Source organism: Lemur catta, chromosome 7 (assembly GCF_020740605.2).
Source record: "Lemur catta isolate mLemCat1 chromosome 7, mLemCat1.pri, whole genome shotgun sequence".
NCBI classification, from domain to species: domain Eukaryota; kingdom Metazoa; phylum Chordata; class Mammalia; order Primates; family Lemuridae; genus Lemur; species Lemur catta.
The window spans coordinates 6,267,072-6,284,280 of record NC_059134.1 but is presented as its reverse complement, the minus strand read 5'-3'; the positions used below and the strand labels follow the sequence as shown (position 1 = coordinate 6,284,280).

Genomic DNA, 17,209 nt, shown 5'->3' with positions numbered 1-17,209 from the left:
TGCACAAGGGTTCCAATTTCTCCAGATCCTTAGCAACACTTTTTATTTTCTTCTTCTTTTTTTTAGTAATAGTTCCCTGGGATTTTGTTTTGAGGGTCCGATGAGAATGTATGAAAAACACTTAGTGCAGCATAGCGCCTTGCTCAGTAAATGCCAGCTGCCCTTGTTATTTCCGGTTCTCCTCTTTCTTGTAGAAATAGAGCAGACGATGACTTCCTCAGAGGCTGCTCAAGTGTCCAGTTGTCTTTCACATAGCATTGGCCCTGGAGCTCCAAAGTTTGCATTTGGATGGGAGCGGCAGATTCTGGACCTTCAGCTTGGCTCTGGGAAGGTCCTATGTTGCTCGCGGTCCTGTCAAGCTTTGAGATTCTTGTGGGAGGGGGAGGTAGCATGGTTGTAGGCTATCCCAGAATGGGGAGGCCTTTCTGTGTAACTTCTTAGGGTCTTGTTCTTGCCTGGGTTTTCACTATCCCGTTGGTTTTGTTACCTAGCCTAGGAAACATAAGCTCTCCATAGAAAGGGGAGCAATGAGAATAACTTGCTTATAGCCTACAAATTCTTCTAAGAAAACGTATAGTGAAGAGACACAAAATTTTTCTTTGAATTATTCTAGAAATGTTGGAAAACAGCTTTATTTAACACTTGATCAATTTAGTTAGGAAGAGAATATTTTAAATGGAATAACTGAGGATGAAAATGATTTTTATTTTCTTGAGTGAGGCAGCATGTTGGAGAATAGGACAAAATGAACATCATTTTAGGTTGGAAGACAGTTAACTTGAACAATATTTGTTCCTTGATTTAACATTCCAGAAATGAATATGAAAAATGGGATCAACAGCATGCTGTGTGTATACGGTATTTCTAAGCCATGCCTTGGGTTAGTTCTATTTTTCTGTCTCTTCCTTCGGCCTAAGACTGTGCATTTCAGCTGTATTTCAACTGCATGCCTAGGCACCACCCTGACTGTGGGGGTTTATGCCGTGTCCCATAAAGAGAAAGCCAGAGAAGGAAGTTTTGGATTAGAAAAACCAGGAAGAATCTAGTAATGTTAAAAAACAAACAAACAACACTCCCCCCCCCCCAAAAAAAAACACAAAAAACTAACAACAACAATAACAAAACAACCAAAAAAGAAAAGGATAAAAGCTTCCTTCAGTCTGGAACTTTGCTCAGAAGATTCGGGGCGAGTTGCTAACAGGCCTTCAGCTTGGTTTTCCTTCTGTTAGGGTGGAAAGCTTGGCAGCCGGTGCGGGTGGAGGAAGATTTCTCACTCAGGGATTAAACAAAAAAGTAAAATTTATTTTGTCTTTTAGAAGGACAGTAGGAATGAGAGAGAGAGAGAAAGGGAGAAAGAGAGAAAAGGGGGGCAGAGGGCAGGGAGACACGTGGCAGCCCAAAGAAAGAGGAGAGGCTCCAGCAGCGAGGCCGGGTGGCTGCTGATTTTAAGGGGGATGAAGAGAGAAAAAAACAGTGATGGCCGTCGGTGGAGAACAAAAGCGGCAGCAGGTGGATGACAAAAACTGCAAGGATGTCAAAGTCCAAGACTTGGTTTCCTGCCTTTCCTTGGAGAAGGGATTGTCACAGGAGATGTGACTCCGTCCTCATCCTGAGATGTGGTTGAGTCTGGAGCTCTTCTCCTGCTGTTTACTCAGGACCTCTGGTAAAGCAGATTCTCAAAAAACAGTTTGAAAGAGAGAGAGTTACGTCTCTTTTCTGTTCATTCAGTTTTCTTCAGAGGTTGTGCAAAACAGAACTCCTGCCGATTCCGTTAGTGAGAGAACCCACAGGAGTGGTCTGTAACTGGTGCTGGGGAAACTGGGGGGTAGGTATTTTCCTGTTATTCTTGCAAGTCTGCTCCTTCCACCTTCAGCCCCTGTTTGAAAACAAAATGTAAAAAATAATAGTCTTTATTTAAATCTTTATTTTCCTTGAAAGAACTCACTGGAGGATTCTTTATTATTATATACATACACATATATACTGTATATACAAGCATATAATGTTAATATATGGTATATAATATATATGTATGTAGTATATATGTATCTAGTGTAAGTATATAAATATATAATACATTCAGGTGACTAATAGTTTTGAGGGGTCATAGCTTATAAAATTTGGTGGCCCTTTTTCAGCATAGGGTCGAAGAGGGAAAGCTTCCCCTTCTGCTGTTGAAACCACAAGGGGGTGTTAGTCTAGGTCCAGTTGCCCGTTGCAGTACTGAGACAGGCAGGACTGCCAGGGAAGAATGCAGTTTTCTATGTGACAGATGTCTTGTCTTGTCGGGGGAAGGGGAGAAGCTGCCTCAAATCCACCCCCAGCTGAGGGAGGCCCCGGCGTTCGGAGGCCGGCAGGTGTGGTGTAGCTGGCAAGGGGATCATGGGCACCGGGGGCAGCGTGTGGGGGACAGTGGGTCCTGGCATCAGGAAGTTGGCCCAGGGGCCTTCAGAATCTCTGTTCCTTTATCTTGCAGAAAACCCATTTCTGGGAAACAACTCCAAAGGTCAAGTAGTGAAGGGAGAGGATTATATAGGGGTCACTGAGGTTTGTTCAGTGGGGGCCGGTTACACTTCTCCCTCTGAAGATTCACTGAAAATGAACTGACAAAAGTCAGATTAAAAGGAGGAAAAGGCACACAGGCTTATTTAACAGGCATAGCAAGGGGCAGTTGCAGGAGCGAGTGCCCCGTGGGGGCCAGGCGCCTGCACATCCTCCTCCACAGGGCAGGGCTTGGGCCACGTGGGAAAATGACAGGGATCCTCTGAGCCCCGGCAGAGGTGGTGGGCAGGGGAGGAGAACTTCGCTGGGAACGAAGGCCGTCTGACTGTGCAGGTGAAGTCCTGCAGGTCGTCTCTGGTAGGTGGAAAGTCTGTCTGGGCCTGGTGATGACTTTCGGGCTTTCATTCATCTTTCCTGGTTATTTGATGAGATTCCTAGGGAGGGGGTCTTAAGACAATCACATTTCTTTTGGAACGAAGCTTTCTTAGTCAGATAAGGGAATTCTGGAGTGGGTTCCTCCAGGTGCAGGAAAGGAGGACACAGTGGGGGCTGGAGGGAATGGGAATGTCAGGGGAAGGTCAGAGAGACCTGGTTCTAAGGCCTATTTCTGAGGTCTTTCAATTTTCTTCAGTTCAAAGCACTCAGTATGCCCAAGTACTGTATTGTGGGGTGTCAGTTTCTGTGGCCCAACATAAGAGAAAAATACAAAATATCTTACTTTTGCAAAAATTTCCCCAAACGTGACTATATTAACGCATTGCTCAAGCTCCTCCCAGGTTCTGGCCAGAAGCTTAAGCTGTGTTGGCTTCACAGAAACCTACCTCCAGGCCCCTGTGATTTCCCTGGAAGGTCCCCTGCAGCGGCTTCTTAAATGTGTGGCTCCTTTGTCACCTGCTTTGTTCTGAAACCATTGGTAATGGCAGCTGGCCACTGGAACTTGATCCTCCCACCAAATCTGGGGATGTAGCAGAAGTAAGGGTCTGAAAAAGGGCAAAATGTTTTACAAGTTGTCTCTTATCAATGGAAAAGAAGCCAGATTCTGTAAAATAATTTAAAGAGGTTTATTCTAAGCCAAATTTGAGGCCCATGACCTAGAGCCACGCCCAAGAAGACTTGAGCAAGTAGACTTGCTGTGGCTGGGTTACAGTTGGGTTTTATACATTTTAGGGAGACAGGAATTACAGGTAAAGTCATAAATCAATACATGGAAGGCATACATTGGTTTGGCTTGAAAAAGTGGGACATCTCAAAGTGGGGGCTCACAGGTTACAGGTGGGTTTAAAGACTCTTTGACTTGTAATTGGTTAAAGAAATGAAGCTTTGTCTAAATGCTTGGAATGTTTTAAGTTAAGAGAAGAAAGTCTTAATCAAAGATAAGCTACTGGCTATGTACTTGTGTCAATTGAGGCCCTGCAGTTTTGTCCTGGACAGCCTTAGGCCTGTCAATGAGCTACAGAGGATGTCCCCGAGAAGGGAAGGGGGTGTGATGAGTCAGGTCTGACCTCTCTTCTCATGGCCATCAGCTCAGTTTTACGGTATCCCGTTGGCCAAGAGGGGGTCTATTCTGTCAGCAGGTACGAGGGGTGGGGGGAGTCTACAGATTTCATTTTAGTTCACACCATTTAAAACGCCTTGCCATTTTTGGGAATTAAAACCTGCATTCCTGCTGGAGGCCAGTAATCAAAGGGGTAGAAAAATGTTCTTTGCTCTTTGTATCTTAACCCACAGGAGATGGCTCAGCAGAATTGTCTGGACAGAGGTCACCGTCCTCACTGGAGACGCTATGATTAAACAGCAACAGCCTGAAGCTGAAACCCCCTTTAAGAGTTCTGTATTTCTGCTTAAAGGAGGATGATGATTCTTTGAGACTTTAAGATGAGAGTGCCACCCTCCCCAGTTGCTGGCAAATTAATAAACTTCTCCTTCCTTTTCCTCAAACCAATTGTCCTCATTCTTCATTCGGCCTCAGGGACAAGTACTGAACTTTCAGTAACAGGGACATGCTTATCTTTAAGGGCCTGTGCAAAGGCCAGGAGCAACAGTTTTTAGGAGAGAGTCCAACTGCTTTGGTCTTGAAGTGAAAATGCGAGGAAAATAGCAACAAAGGTAGAAGTGGAGAAGGGGAAAAAAAGAAGTGGGTTGGGGTTGGGGGTGCGTGGGGTGGGCAGAGAGCTACTGGCTGCAGTGATTGTCCTTATAGCCATGAAAGGAAGGGGGAAGATCCTCGGCTTCCAGTGGAGCTGAAATGGCCTCTCCTTAAGATTGTGAACTGGAGGCTGGGAGGTTGAATTATTCCTGAGAAGGAAGCGTTTGGCAACCTTGTCTCTCCCGGAGCTGTCTGGGCAGCTGGTGCTGGGATAGCCTGGTGTCTGCACACACCACCCAGCCACCAGCAGGTCCGCGTGTCCACTGCTCTGGCACCATGGACAGCTGTGACCACCGCAGAGAGATATCTTCAGGCTCAGAGTCTTGGCTTTTAGTCCTTGTCCTCTGCGTGTCAATCTTCTGTCCTCCCAGCTGCTCTGGAGGGTCTCTGCAGGAGGAAGCAGCAGACAACCCAATCAGAGCACGCGCTGCAGCACCTCTACCCTGTGTTCTCACGTGGCCATGTCAGGAAAGGCAGGGGGGCTGAGGAATCGTCCCCACTAAAGAGACATGACCAATAAATGAGATGTGTAGCCTGGATTGGATCCTGCATCAGGGAAAATTGCTACAGAGGACATTAATGGACAATTGGAGAACCTGGTATATGGATTATAGAGTAGATAATTGTATCTATTTGAAATTTCCTGAGTTTGAAAATTATACTGTTATATGTAAAAGAACATCCTTATTCTTAGGAAAGAAATGCTGGAATATTTAGGGGGATGGGGAATGGTGGCTCTGCAACTCACTTTCAAATGGTTCAGAAAGAAATCACAAATTATTATACATATTGTGAAAATAAGTAATTAAAAATCTAAGCTGTTGAAACTTTAAAATATTATGAGCCACAACAGGCAGCTGTAACTTTTATTTCTCTGATTGTTTATAGATTAGCTGTTTCCTTACCTACATTGTTATGTAAAATGTTGTAAATGACTGAAGGGTGACAAGGAAGACCCCTTCCCTCTCACCTGATTAACTTCCCAAAGTCTTCATGACTCTCATCCAGACACTCATGACTGTCACATTGTCTAAGATGGAATGTTAAATACAGTCTTTTAAGTTGGAAAGGAAAAGAAAACAAACTGTAACTAATTAAATTGCTGTAACTCATAAACAAGCCTGTATAGAAAATGTTACAATACTGTTAGAAAAAGTTCACACCTGTCCCCAAGGCTGCATCAGAAGAATGAGGACAAGTGGTTTAAGGAAAAGGGAAGAGAAGTTTATTAATTTGCTGGCAAATGAGGGGGATCTCAGACTTTCATCTTAAACAATCATTGTCCTCCTATAAGCAGAAATACAGAGCTTTTAAAAGGAGTTTTCAGCGTTGGGCTATCGCTGTGTAACTGTAGCACCTTGGGTGAAGACGGTCCTGACCTCTGCCCGGCAGTTCAGTTGGGCTGTCTCTTGTGGTACAAAGAACAAAGGACACTCCCTGCCCCTCTGACTACTGGCCTTGGGCAGGAATGCAGGTTTTAATTACCAAAAAGAGTAGGGGCAGGGTTTAACGAGACAACTTGTAATACATTTTGATCTTTTTCAGGCCCTTCTGTCACAATCCCACTAAATTCCTTTGTTTTCTGCCTATATAAGCAAGACCTTAACTTTAAACTTCAGAGTACTGACCTCATTTCTTTGGAGTCTGTGTTACCTGAATGGCTATTCTCAGCTTTGTGCTTTAATAAACTCTTTTAAACTGCGTTCTGATCCTTTCAATTATTTAAGGTTGACACCATATATTTTGGGGGGGGGGGTGAGAAGAGACAGATATTGAGAGAGAGGGAGAGAGATCGAGAGATAAAGACAGAGACAGAGACAGAAAGCAAATGTGGCAAAATGTGAATAGTTGCTGAGTGAAGGAGATAAGAGAGTTTTTTGTATTATTTATGAATCTCTTCTCTAAAATTTAAAATTATTTCAAAATTAAAAAATAAAAATCACAGGATATGGGCTTCCTAGGACCATGTTTCTTGGGGTGTGTTTCCCAGCTGTCTGCGTTAGAATTTGCTGTGTGTTTAAACTCGACTCAGCAGGCCCAGTGCAGGCAGTCTGCTGCAGGAGGTTTGGGGCGAGGCCCAACGGTCTGCATTTTCCACAAGCGCCTCAGATGATTCTGGGTCAGGTGGTTGTTGGATGACACTTTAAGAGGAACTTCTTCAGGCAGATTTGTGCAAAATCTCGGGGGTGGCAGGATGACTGTAGCCCTAGCTGGTCCTGGCTATGCTTGCCCTGGGCAAACTGGATTCTGAGCCAACCGTTTTGAGGCAGGAACTAGGGCTGGTTTAGGATTAAGTCACCTGCCCAGACCCAGTGACAGTGCCAGCTTTGCTGAACTCCCTTGCTCTTTCCTGTGTCTCTTCACTGACCCAGCGGACATGGTGTCCTCAGAGCTGGTCCTGTAGTCACTCAAAGCCCCCAGGAATCCAAGGTAACATTACTGACACAAAGATGGTGGCCCATAAACGGTGGCACAGGCAACAGTGGTGATGCTGCCGCTGCTGCTGGTCCGATATTAACATGCCATTCCTGAATGACGTGCTGGGGAAAGCAGGCACTGGGAACCAGGGCGGGCACATGAGGAGCACCAGATAAAGGGGGGCAGGAGCAAGGTGGGAGGGTGAAGCACACAAGGTGTTTGGGATTATTCATCTGTGTTTTCAGTGACTATTTTGTGAATCCCACGTGTGTGCCAGGAACTTTGCAAGGCGTGGAGAATATAGTTCAGACAGACAGAGCCTCCCTTCTCTCAGGGAGCTTGGCCCAGGCCTGGTCTCACCGCCAACAAGGACGGTGCAAGCGTAGCCTGGGGCTGCCATAATGTTTGCACGAAGGGAAGTGACTGGGAAACAGCAGTGTTAAGAAAGTCGGACTCCAGATGATGGGGATGGGAGGGAATTCCTGAATGTAGAGAACCCATTTTCTGCAGATAAGAAGTGGGAATGTGGGTCCTAGTAGTAATAGTAAAATAATAATAATAATGATAATGATAATAATGATGACAAAACAACTCAAGCTTTTGTCTCAGTCCTTACCAGTGAAATAGTTGGAAACCCACCCTCGGGTCCCACCTACCTGGCCTTTGGAGTCCTGGGTTCCAGATCCACAGGAACCTTCACCTCTTCCACCGCTGGAGGCTACTCTCTCTGGCTGGATGTGCGATGCCCCTGCCTGGCTGCCTTTGCCATCACCTCCAGGCTTCCTCTTCCTGCTCCCCCCAGGCAAGGTCTTGACTCCTCCTCTCCTCTCCAGAGAGGACTGCATTTACTTGTTTCTTATTTGCTTATTTTCTTTAACATTTACTCCTTGAGTAGACAATGCACTCATGTAGTTGAAAGATGAAAGCTATCAAATAAGACCCAATGAATAGGTCTCCTGCTATTCCAGCCTCCCATCATGATGCCTCCCAGAGGTGACCGATGTTTCTCATTTCCTGTGTATCTTACCAGAGATAGTCTCTGTATATTAAGGCATATATACTTTTTGTCATTTTTTTTTTTTGGAAAAAACATTCTAGTACATTGTAGATACCATTGTACTTTGCATTTTTCATCTATTTGAAAATATCTCTTGGAGATCATTTCCTATCATGAGGAACCTCCTCCTTGTTTCTGCGACTGTGTGGCATCCACGGTATCCATCGTTGTGATTTAACTAATTGGTCCCCAATTAGTGGTCTTGTAGATCCTTTCCAAATTTTTCCCATTATAACATACATATAAAATGTATAACATCCATATGAGTATAGCTGCAGGTTAAATTCCTACAAGTAAGAATTGTTGGCTACAAGCATATGAGCTTTGAGAGTTATGATGGACATGTGACTGCCTTCCACTGAAGTACTAATTGACATGTCCACCAACAATGTGTTAATGTAATTGCACATTTTGTCACACTCTTCCCACCATAAGAATCAATTTTTTGTCATTTGCAATCCTGTAGGTAAAAAAAAAAAGGTATCCCATTGAAATTTTAATATTCATTCCTCGTGTTATAAGTGGATTTCAACATCCTTCTGTATGTTTAAAATCTATTTTCATATTCTTTTGGAGGAATTTTGCTCCCCCCCTATCCATTTCTCTTTTTTTATTGGGTTACATTATTTTTTCCTTTTTATTTACAAGGAGCACTTTATATATTAGGCCAGATTAGCTCTTTGTTAGTGATGTGAGTTGCAAACGTATTTTTTCATTTGTCATTTAGTTTTACTTGTGTTGGTTTGCTTCAGGGACTTTAAGAAATTTGTATACTGCTGAATGAATCAATCTTTTCCTTTATGGTTTCTGTTGTGTTTCATAGTTAAAAAGATATTCTTTATACCAAGATTATTATTGTTTTATTTTTGAGACAATGTCTCACTCTGTTGCCTGGGCTAGAGTGCAGGGGCGTATCATAGCTCACTGCAGCCTCAAACTCCTGGGCTCAAGGGATCCTCCTGCCTCAGGCTCCTGAGTAGCTGGGACTACAGGAGTGCAACGTCACACCTGGCTAAGTTTTTTTTTTTTTTCTAAATTTTGTAGAGATGGGGTCTCAGTATGTTGCTCAGGCTGGTCTTGAACTCCTGGCTCAAGCCACCCTCACACCTTGGCCTCCCAAAGTGCTAGGATTACAGGTGTGAGCCATTGCACCCAGCCAATACTAAGATTATTAAAAATTTTTCCCATAAAGTCTTCTAACACTTTTGTAATTTAATTTTTTATATTAAAAATTTAAATCCATATTAAATTTATCCTGGCATAAGATGTGAAGTGTGAATTCATCTTCTGTTTTTTTGTTTCCTTTTTCCATCTGCTTTTCTATAGTGCCTAGTGAGGTGTGAATTCAAATTCATGTTTTCCTCCAGATGGTTATCCAATTATTTCAGAAGCATCTTTTCTGCACTAATTTGAAGTGCTGTCCTTTTCATATACTACATTTTCATTTATGTGTGGATTTACTTATGGATTTTATATTCTGTCCCATTTATCTATTTATCAATATCCTACTATTTCAGTGATTAATTGTAAAATGTCAATATTTGGCTGGGCTGACCCATTATTACTTTTTTTTTTCCCAGAAATTTTTTGACTATTTTGCTTGTTTATTTCTACATATGATTTTTAGGATCAGCTTATCTACTTAAAACACCTCATTATTTTATTGGGATTTTTTAATTTATGAGCTATTTATAGAGTAAAGGAAAAATGGCATTTATGATGTTTCCGTTCCAAGAATATGCTATGCCTTATTATTTGCTCAGGACATTTATTATGTGTCCAATAGTATTAATAACATTTTAAAGTTTTTATTTCATATAGATCTTATCTATTTCTTGTTATTTCCAAGTAGATTTTCTTTTTGCTATTGTAAATTCCTGCTTAGTATATTTTCTAACTGGTGGTAATTTGTATTTATTGAAGGATATTGAGTTAATCATTTCTGCATGTTAATTTTGAATTTTCTTGTTTGTGAAACAGGCAAACTAAATGAGGGTTTTAAATCATTAGAAATTAATTTGTCCCCTCTTCCTTTTAATATTTATTCATACAGTAAATTCTTTCTTTATTACTGGTCAATTCAGGTTTTGTTGTGCAGTGGCTAATGTTGAGTAGCCTTTACTTTGACAGAACTTATTAACTGATTTGTCATGGATATCCCTCTATGTGTATAGTGTATTAGGAGTTTTTTGTTATTTATGTTGATGCCACCATTTTGTGTTAAATCCACAAAAAATTTAAATATTTTTCCAATGAATCGTGATTGATTCCTCTTCACCAATTGAATTATCACCCAACACAAGAGCCTATTCATCATAACTCATTACTTCTACTATCGATCTATTTTTTCCTGTTTAATTAATTATTGCTTTTGGTATGATCTGAAATTTCTTTTGGTTACAATTTCCTTCTTGATATTAGAACAATTTTTATCAATTTCTTTGCTTCTATTTGTCACTTTTGTTTCATATGCCATTAATTTTATATGTGGGTTTCCTATAAGCTTTTTAATAAATTTAAAGATGAGAAAAATGTATGCCCAAATCAGGAATATATAATTATGTTCCAAAACATCTTTCAGTTATAGTGATAATGGCATATTTAAGCTTTTTTTTTTTCAGAATAAAGTGCTTCATTTATTGATGATTAAAATGTCCCCAGCCCCCTGCCCCAGGGCCATGGGCCTCACAAGGAGGTCAGAAGGGTTCAGTGCCCCCAACTATGCTCCTTGGGCCCAAGCCTCTTCCCACTCCAGCCATGCTGGGAATGTGGTAGCATGGGGGAGTAGTGGGAGTTTAAGGTGCAAAAAGTATAACAAACAAAACTGTATAAACACAGGAGGAAAGAGCTTAACTAGGAAACATGTAGCTTATGGAACCTTCCACTCCATCTTAAAAGCAGGAATGAAGACATTAAATGACAACAAAATAGGATTCCCTATTAGTGCAGGCCTCATGAGGGGAAGCACCGGGCACAGGCTGGGGTCCCCTGTCCCCGGGGGTTCCTCTCACCAGCAGTGCTGTGAGCGCCCCACCCACCTGTGCAGAGGCCCAGGAGGAGCCAGGATGCTGGAGCCAGCCAGGGACAGGTTGTGGCTGGGCCTAGTGCGGGCCATAGGGGAGCAGAGATGGACACAGACACACATGTCTCCTTCTGGTGTGAAACACATGGCCAGGGTAGCTGGTGAGGGGCGGAGGTGCTCTGTGAGCCACAGCCCTGCTGCCCCCTGTCCCACCGATAGCACCTTGAAACCCCAAAACACTTGTCCAAGCCTCCTCCTTGGACCCTGCCCCTGGGGTCTAGCCTGTCTGCAGGGGTTCCTTGACTCCAGCCCCTGGGAGCTGGTGCTGAGGGAGGCACCTGTCTGCCCACCTAGGGCCTGGCCCACAGCACCAAGGCCTAGCAGCTTCCGGGGACATCACCAGGACTCAAGACCCACGGTGCAGCCTGGTGCAGGTTGGGGGCCCCCGGGCCTGCCGGCAGGGTTGTGGGTGGGGAAAGCAAGCCCCTGGGGTCCAGCCCCTGCCTTCCCCACACTACTTGGCACAGAGCCAGGTCTGCAGTTCCCGCTGCTCAACGCTCCCCACCCGCACCCGCCAGTGTCCAGTCTCAAGCCCTGGCAGGGTGTCCACAGCCCTCAGACTGGGTCCACAACTCTTCTACGGGGGCGGCACCCCAACTTCTCCCCAAACCCTGCAAGAAGAAGGAGCAAATTAGGGGCACGAGCAAGCGGGGCTAAACCTCTGAGGCCGCTCCAGGCTGGGCCTGACTAACCCTCTCCAGCTCCGGCCTCAGCAGCGTGACCGGCCACTACACCTGCCCCGGGCCCCTCCGTCCCCACCAGACCTGCCACCTCCAGCACCCTCCTCGCCTGGAGGGGTGCTACAAACAGCTTCCTCTCTTTTCTTTTTCCTTCACTTCCAAAAAAACCCCCAAAAGTAAAGACTTCAAGGAGCCGCAGAAAGGGGGGCACTTGTGAGGGAGGCGTCCTCCACCGGCTCTGGGGGCTGCTGGCCTGCGCGCCGCCCCCCCCCCCGGGTCAGGGTCTCAGGCGGAGCACATCTAGCCACCTCTGGAGGAGGGGGCGGCGGCCCAGGCCCGTGCTGCTGGCCCCCCAGCAAGGGGGGAGGGCAGCGGGGTCCCCTCCCTGGAGCGGGCCCTGGGCTCCAGGTCGCAGCAGGTGTAGCTCGGCAGCTAGTTGGTGGCGTTCATCCCCCGCCAGTGCTGGCAGTGGTGGGGAAGAGGGGCGGCGGGGTGGGGGCAGGGTCTGGGGCTGCCCGGGGAGCAGGGGCAGAGCGCGCCTGAGGCTGGGTGGGGGGGGGAGCGCAGGCCTGGGGTGGGGGGGGCGGTCGCTGGCCTGCGGGTGGCTGACAAGGAAGCATTTCTCGTTGTGGGCCTTGAGCATGTCGGGGCAGCGGCAGCGCTGGCTGCACCGTCGAAGGCTCCGGCTTCTCGGCCGGTGTGCGGGCGCCGCGCCGCTTCATGCTGGGCCGGCTGGGGAAGCTCTTGCCGCAGATGTCGCAGATGTATGGCCTCTCCCCTGTGTGGGTCTTCATGTGCTCATCAAAGCACTGCTTCATGTTGAAGTCCTGGCCACACCACTGGCACATGAACTGCTTGTGGCCAATGTGGATGCTCATGTGTGATGGCAGCTGGTACTTGTACTGGAAGCACTGGTTGCAGTTGTCACATCTGAATGGCTTCTCCCTGGAGCGCTGCAGTGAGTGCACCTCGAGGGACTTGCTGCGCTTGAAGGACTTCCGGCAGGCTTCACAGGTGAAGGGCATGTCCTTGGTGTGGGCAACCATGTGCGAAACATGGGCCATGGTATAGAACTCACAGATCTCACATGAGAACTTCTCTGCATAACCATGCACAATCTTCTTGTGCTCATGGAGGGACCAGAGCTTCTTGAAAGCTTTGCCACACGTCACACACTGGATGATGCCCTCGCAGTCCGTCTGCCGGTGCAGCAGCCGCTCACTCTCTAGCAGAAGCACTTGCCACACTGGTCACAGATCTGCATGCGGCTGTGGGTCACATTCATGTGTTTCTCCAGGTACCAGCAGTTGTTGAAAACTCGTGGGCACTTATGGCACGGGTGGTGCTGCTTCTCCTCCAGCTTCACGTTGGCCCCCGCCCATCAGTGGCTGGAGGCCCTCGGGCTGGTGCAGAGGCCTCTCTGGGGGACAGCTTGGGTCGCTTCCCACTACGTGGCCCAGCCTCCTCAGGCTCAGAGATGCCTTGGCGCCCGGCATTCTCCCGGAACCACGTGGCCATGTGACTGTGGGGAGGGGGGTCAGCACGGCTGCCCCGGCTCCCTGGTGGCCCCTGCATGCTGCCAGCTTCCCCCTCCTCCTCTTCCTCCTCCTCAGAGCTCTCTTGATCCTGCTCACTGGGCCCTTCCTCCTCCTCCTCTTCTTCCTCCTCCTCCTGCTCACTGTGCCCTTCCTCTTCCTCCTCTTCCTCTTCTCCCTCACTGCCACTTTCTTGATCCTCCTCCTCCTCTCCTCCACTGCCACCACCCTCCTCTTCCTCATCCTCTTCTTCCTCCTCCTCCTCCTCCTCTGAGTGTCTCTGCAGCCCATCCTCCCGGCCCAGCACCATGGTGGCTGGCTCGTCCCAGGGCCTGGCTTCCCCTTGGCCAGTGGACATGTGCAGTGTCTGGTTGTTGAGGTTCACCTCCACAATGATCTGGGGCTGCTCCTGGCGGCTGTAGGTGCCAGAGCCCCCAAGCTCTTCCTCCAACTCCTCCCCACCCTCCAGCTTACACAAGCTGGCCGGGGGCCTGCCGGCCTCCTCGACAGCACCCTCCTTCTCCTCCTTGAAGAAGGGCTGGGCTGGCCCAATGGTGGCAGGCACTGTGCCGCCAGCAGTCCCTGCCCCGTCCTCAACGCGCACTGAGTAGGGGTCAGGGCCCTGGCGGGCATAGATCTTGGGCAGGCCTGGGGTGTTCGCCTCCTGCTTGATGTTACAGTAGTAGGGTGGCGCAGCTGGGGAGCAGCTGGCAGCCGGCTGGGCCCGGGCCACAGTGCCGGGACCCGGTGGGCCTAGGGAGCGGGCATCCAGCAGTTCCTGGCGGGACGCGGCGATGCCGGCCATCTGCAGCAAGGAGGCGGCACTGAGCACTTCGTGGGCGTTGGCTGCGTTGACCAGCAGCTCGGGCGTGTAGATGAAGCTGAGGATCTGCTGCAGGCCACCAGGCGCCAGCGCCTTCAGGGACAGCTCCACACTCCGCAGCTGCTTGTTCTGGGTGAAGAGCGAGTGGAAGAACTGGCTGTGGGCAGCGCGCGCGCCCGTGTGCGCCGGGAAGATGCTGCGCTGGGGCACCAGCACCAGGCCCACGTCGCAGGGTCGGGCTGGAAGAGGCGCTGCTGGGTCAGGCCGGCCCATCAAGCAGGCGAAGTGCAGCGCCACGTCCTCCGCCAGCGAGAACTCAGCGCCGGTGAGTCAGTGTCGTCCCAGCCAGCAGCGTGGCGCGTGGCGCTGGGGGCTTGCAGGGCCCCGCGGGGTCACGCTGCCCCCACGGCCGGGCCGAGCCGCCCCCGCGCAGGGCCCCGCGACCACGGCCCCCGGGGGCGAGTCCAGCGCCGAGCAGCTCTTAAGCTTTAATAAGTTTTGTATAAGCGTTTTGCTTTTTGTTTGTGTCCAAGTTTCTCTTGCCTGTCTCTGAAAACACATTTTAGAGCCATGTTAAAATGTTGCTTGGTCACGTTGCAGGGCTTGAATGGCATATCCCTGGGACCCTGACGGGAGGTGGGGACTCATCCGGTTTGAGTTTAGTGGGTCACAGTCACTTCCTCACGCTCAGCGAGCCGTTGTGGTCTGGGACGTCTCCCGGGAATGTCTCGTTGCGCGTCTCCGCTGCTGACCCCGAGCGCAGGTACCCGTCCTGTGGCCCCCGCCCAGCGCCACCAGGCAGGAGTTAAAGTCAGAGTGAGAGACTGTTCCGAACTGATGACAGCTGAGCTATCTAATTTTCGCAATGTCTGATGACACAGGGCCACGCACATGCTGTCGCTGGAGCCCTTTGCGGGCCCGGGGGACAGCAGGAGCGAGGCCGAGGCGTGGCCCCTCCAGCCAGGTCGCCCCGCTGCGGGCTGTGCCTGCGCAGCCCTCCGACTTCTCCGGTTTCCCTTAGAAAATCCCCAAGTGCATCTCAGCTGGGTGACAATTAGAGCGTCCAGGCCTGCGGAACAGCGAAAGCTTCTAACTCCATTCAAGTCCCGCCAACTCCAGCTTTTCCTGCCGGGGCCTCTGCAGGTAGGAGCCTGGGACGGGGCTCTAGCCTAGTTCGCTCCAAGCAGAAATTTCATTTTGAATAATTTTCGGTTGATTTTCTTATTCTTTTTCAGGTCAACAACCGTATGGTCTGGAAATACAGTTGGCCCTTGAACAACTCGGGTTTGAACTGCACAGGCCCAGTTACGTGTGGTTTCTCCTCCGCCTCTGCCACCCAAGATAGCCGGACCACCCTCCTCCTCCTCCTCAGCCTGCTCAGCATGGAGACGACGGGGATGAAGACCTTCATGAGGCTCCACTTCCACTTAATGGATAGTAAATATATTTTCTTTTCCTTATGATTTTCTTAATAACATTTTCTTTTCTCTAGCTTACTTTATCATAAGCTAATAATACATATAACATATAAGATATGTGTTAATCAACTATGTTATTGATAAGGCTTCCAGCCAAGAGTAGGCTATCAGTAGTTAAGTTTTTGGGGAGTCAAAAGTTATAGGAGGTCAGTTCCCTCACTCAACCCCTGCCATGTTGAAGGGTCAACTTAATGTTAATTTTGTGCCTCCTTTGCTGCCTTTTTTTTTTTTTTTTGGAGACAAGGTCTCACTCTGCCCTCCAGGCTGGAGTGCAGTGGCATCATCATAGCTCACTGCAACCTCAAACTCCTGGGCTCAAGCGATCCTCCTGCCTCAGCCTCCCGAGTAACTAGGACTACAGATGGGCACCACCACAGCCAGCTAATTAAATTTTTTTTTTTTTTTGTAGAGATGGGATGTCACTGTGTTGCCCAGGCCGATCTCAAACTCCTGGCTTCAAGCAAGCTTCCTGCCTTGGCCTCCCGAAGTACTGGGATTACAGGTGTGAGCCACCATGCCCAGCCCTTTGCTGCTTTTATAGTTATTGTTTCCTTCTCTTGTGTAATTGTTTTGGCTAGTGTGCGGGAAAGAGTTAACACAGGTGATCTGAAATTGCTCTCCTTAGAAAGGCCTGCTTGCAAGCTTGGTCCTTGGCTGGCATCTGGGAACTTAGATTTTGGGAGGATCCCATGTTAACTAACTGATAAGAGTGGCTCACAAGTTGTACAAACAGTACGGTTTAGGCGGAGTACAAACTTCCCTTCTGGGATCTAGAATTTGGTTCTCGCCAGGCAGAGGGTGCCCATGTGACCAGCCCCAACAAAAACCCTGGGCACTGAACCTCTATGAGGTTTTCCTGGTCAGCAGCATTTCCCACTCATTGCTGGGAAAATCAGTATGTTCTGCATGGCTCCCCTGGGAGGGACCTTGAAGCTTGCTCCTGGTTCCCTCTGGAATTTTGCCCCGTGACTTTGTCCCTTTGCTGACTGTTCATGGCATCCTTTTGCTATAACAAATCTCAGCCATGGGTCCAGCTCTCTACTGAGTCTTGCGAGTCCCCCTAGAGAATTATCAAACCTGTGGGTGGTCTTGGGTGCCCTGATTCAGCTAGACACTCTATTTGTGGTGAAGCCACCTGTAAATGGTGAGAAATGGCCTCCTCCTGCCCATGTTAAGATCAGTTATTGGCTCACAAATGGTGTTCTCTGAAGGCCCCACCTCCCTGCTGTTCAGCTGAAGCACTTCCCAGAGCCGTCAACACTGCCTGGGGTCCTGTTATAATGCAAAGCTCCTCTCCCCCTCTCAGAGTGTCACTTCCGGCCTCTTGGTGGACTGTTGTCCTGCTTCTTTGGCTCCTTGCTTGGAAAATTCACAAGCAGGGCCGGTGCCACTGAGTGACCACAGACAGGAAGCAATTCCTGCAAACAGCTTTTATTGCAGAAAAGAAGGGAGCTATACAAAGTGAGAGCACATTCCAGAGAGGAATGG

At 48.2% G+C, this 17,209-nt stretch overlaps 1 protein-coding gene across 1 annotated transcript; it reads right to left on the bottom strand.

Moving 5' to 3' along the window:
• Positions 1–12,331: 12,331 nt before the first annotated feature.
• LOC123641133 (zinc finger and BTB domain-containing protein 47-like) lies at positions 12,332–15,654 on the bottom strand. The gene is given in 8 exon segments (XM_045555633.1): positions 12,332–12,378; positions 12,381–12,556; positions 12,558–13,122; positions 13,125–13,262; positions 13,265–14,476; positions 14,479–14,497; positions 14,929–15,015; positions 15,553–15,654. Coding segments are annotated over 8 exon segments (2,346 nt in total).
• Positions 15,655–17,209: the final 1,555 nt, after the last annotated feature.